General features: G+C 39.7%; 1 protein-coding gene across 1 annotated transcript; it reads left to right on the forward strand.

Annotated features, from left to right (window-relative positions):
• The first annotated feature begins 723 nt into the window (after positions 1 to 723).
• Positions 724 to 1,726, forward strand: LOC106603235 (trace amine-associated receptor 13c-like). Its single transcript, XM_045716249.1, has one exon. The coding sequence runs from the start codon at positions 734 to 736 to the stop codon at positions 1,724 to 1,726; it is 993 nt and encodes a 330-aa protein (XP_045572205.1). The 5' UTR covers positions 724 to 733.
• Positions 1,727 to 2,838: the final 1,112 nt, after the last annotated feature.

Consider the following 2,838-nt stretch of genomic DNA (forward strand, 5'->3'; position numbering starts at 1 on the left):
AAATTGATCAGAGTCCAGGAAGGTCCCATGACAGGTAGAAAACCACATCTCTTCTCGCCGGTGGCATAGTGACCCTGTAGAGTGGTGGCGAAGTGCAGATGATGCATCACATCGCGGGGTTGACTAGTAATGTCGGGGCCTCTCAGTAAGGCACATGCTGTGGAGTGATTTCTCTTTCTGCCTTGCTCCGGTCCTGGTCAGTCAGGGGTGTGAAGTCTGGGTGGCTCAGTCTCAGTAGGTAGGTGGTCATGGGATTGGGTATGCTGGTTGACCTCTTGTCTCTAGGCTCTATCCTCTTCTTCAGAGTGAGCTGCGGTAGATGTGGTCACCATGGTGAATAGTGAGGTGCTTACTGCATGTGGAGTTGCTATATTGGCCTGGGGATCTGGTCTGGGGAGCTCTCTATGTTGATGCCATTATAAGTCTCAAATTAGAAAATATATATGAACCATGCCTACAACAACAATAGGTTCTAGGTTCATGCCAAGTTGTTTTGTTTTACTGTAGGACATTATACATCAGCAATCTCCTTCAATATGATAGATAAGAGGGCTGGGCTCCAATGGGTGTACCGCCCCCACACACACACACTCCTATATCTAACTCAGATATAAATAAAGCTGCTCTGCACAGTTTAGTTTATTATTTAGATCAGATACACTATGAATCTACAATAAGAAATAACACTTGATTCATTGCACTCAATTGAAAAGAAAACTGTTTTTACTTTCCAATGGCGTTCAGTGAAGTGGATGGATATCAAGCAGTACAATACTGTTTTCCTCTCCACAACTCGTCTTGCGTTAAGGAGGTGCGATCCATAACAGAAAATATACTCATGCAGCTCTTTTTTTTCTCTGTGTCAGCATTCACAGTGTTTGTGAATCTGCTGGTGATCATCTCCATCTCTCACTTCAAGCAGCTCCACACTCCAACCAACCTGCTCATCCTCTCTCTGGCTGTGGCAGATCTCCTGGTTGGGATTTTTGTGATTCCAGTGGAGGGCATCAAAGTCATCGAGTCATGCTGGTATCTTGGTGAAACAATGTGTTCAGTTTTTCATGGGATTGTTTTTTCTGTAATTTTTGTATCTCTATACAATTTAGTCATCATAGCTGTTGACAGATATGTTGCTGTTTGTGATCCTTTACTCTACATTTCAAAAATAACTATTGGAAAAACAGTGACTTCTATATTCCTAACCTGGATATTTTCTTTTATATATAATCTTGTTATTCTATACTGTAATGGTCAATGGTATCGTTCTCAGGCACACAAGAATTGCCATGGAGAATGTGTGTTGTTTATCAGTTTTACATGGGGAATTATTGACCTTTTTGTCTCCTTTGTTGCACCTTGTTCTGTTATCATATGCTTATACATGAACATTTTCAAAGTGGCAAGAATTCAAGTAAAAGCAATGAATATCACAACCAGGATCAAAATATCAGAGAGAAAGGCAACCAAAACACTGGGGGTTGTGTTATCGGTTTTCCTTGTTGGTTGGATCACATATTATATAGGTTCACTTTCTGAGGACTACCTGGTACATTCAGATGTCATCATAGCATTTCTCTCCTGGGTTGTGTACATTCATTCATTCCTTAACCCTCTGATCTATGCATTGTTTTACCCATGGTTCAAAACAGCGGTAAGACACATCATAACCTTACATATCCTGGCACCCTCATCCTCCTTAATAAATCTCCTTCCAGAAAATTGTTAGATTGTATAAAACAAATGTAACATTTCATTGTACTGGATGAGTGGCCTTGTAGGTACACACTATATAACATGTTGTGGTATAGAAAGTGATGTAATATATATGTTATTGCTTATGGCTGTATGTTTGCATTGATGACTTAGGGAACAATTCAATCGATTGGTTATACTGTAAAGGAAAACTGCCGGTTTACTAAGAATGTTGACATTATATCCCAAGGACAGCTGTTGTTCTGTGTCAATAAAAATGACAACAGAAACAGCTCAAGTGTGTGTTGGTTTTAGTGTGGTTAACAGCTCCAATACAACATTCTGAATGAATCAACAGTGTTCCCTGTAGCTCAGTTGGTAGAGCATGGTGTTTGCAACGCCAGGGTTGTGGGTTCAATTCCCACAGGGGGCCAGCACAGGAAAAATAAAATGTATGAAATGTATGAATTCACTACTGTAAGTTGCTCTGGATAAGAGTGTCTACTAAAATGTAAAACTGTAATTTTCCTTCAGCAATTTATTATATTTGGACCAAAAGGTTTCAATGCAAGGATATCATTATTATGTAGAGAAAGAGATGGCTTTAAAACACTAGCCATGTAATAACAGACACACAGCACTGTGGTGCCATTCATTCAGTAGAGTCAGGAGTTCTAGACAGAGACAAGTGTTATCAGAATGACAAAACGCAACGTGAACTCTCACAGACAGATTTGTATTGCTTTTGTTGGTTACACAGATGATCAAAATGAAGCTGTACTGTATGCTAGCTATTGATAATTGAGTTAGTATAAGTGCAACTTAGCTGTTTGACTTTGAATTTTATTTTATATTGTGTTAAATTATAGAAACCAAACCTAAAATGTATTTACCCATAATTTACTTGACCAAACTGAATTAAAAAAGGGGTTTCCAAGTGGCACAGTGGTCTAAGACTCCATCTCAGTGCTAGGGACTTCACTACAGACAACCTGGTTCAAATCCAGACTCTCACCCTCCCTAGGAGAGGGGGTGACCTCGATAATTTATTGTTAAAATGAGAGGCTGCCTGGATCTTTAACTTAAAGACCCTTGCACCCTGGATCTTTAACTTAAAGACCCTTGCACCCTTCGGTCTCAACATAG

The sequence above is a fragment of the Salmo salar genome, chromosome ssa04 (assembly GCF_905237065.1).
Source record: "Salmo salar chromosome ssa04, Ssal_v3.1, whole genome shotgun sequence".
NCBI classification, from domain to species: Eukaryota; Metazoa; Chordata; class Actinopteri; order Salmoniformes; family Salmonidae; genus Salmo; species Salmo salar.

Coding starts and splice junctions, on each gene's coding strand:
- LOC106603235 (XM_045716249.1), top strand. CDS start 734: ATGGCGTTCAGTGAAGTGGATGGATATCAAGCAGTACAATACTGTTTT.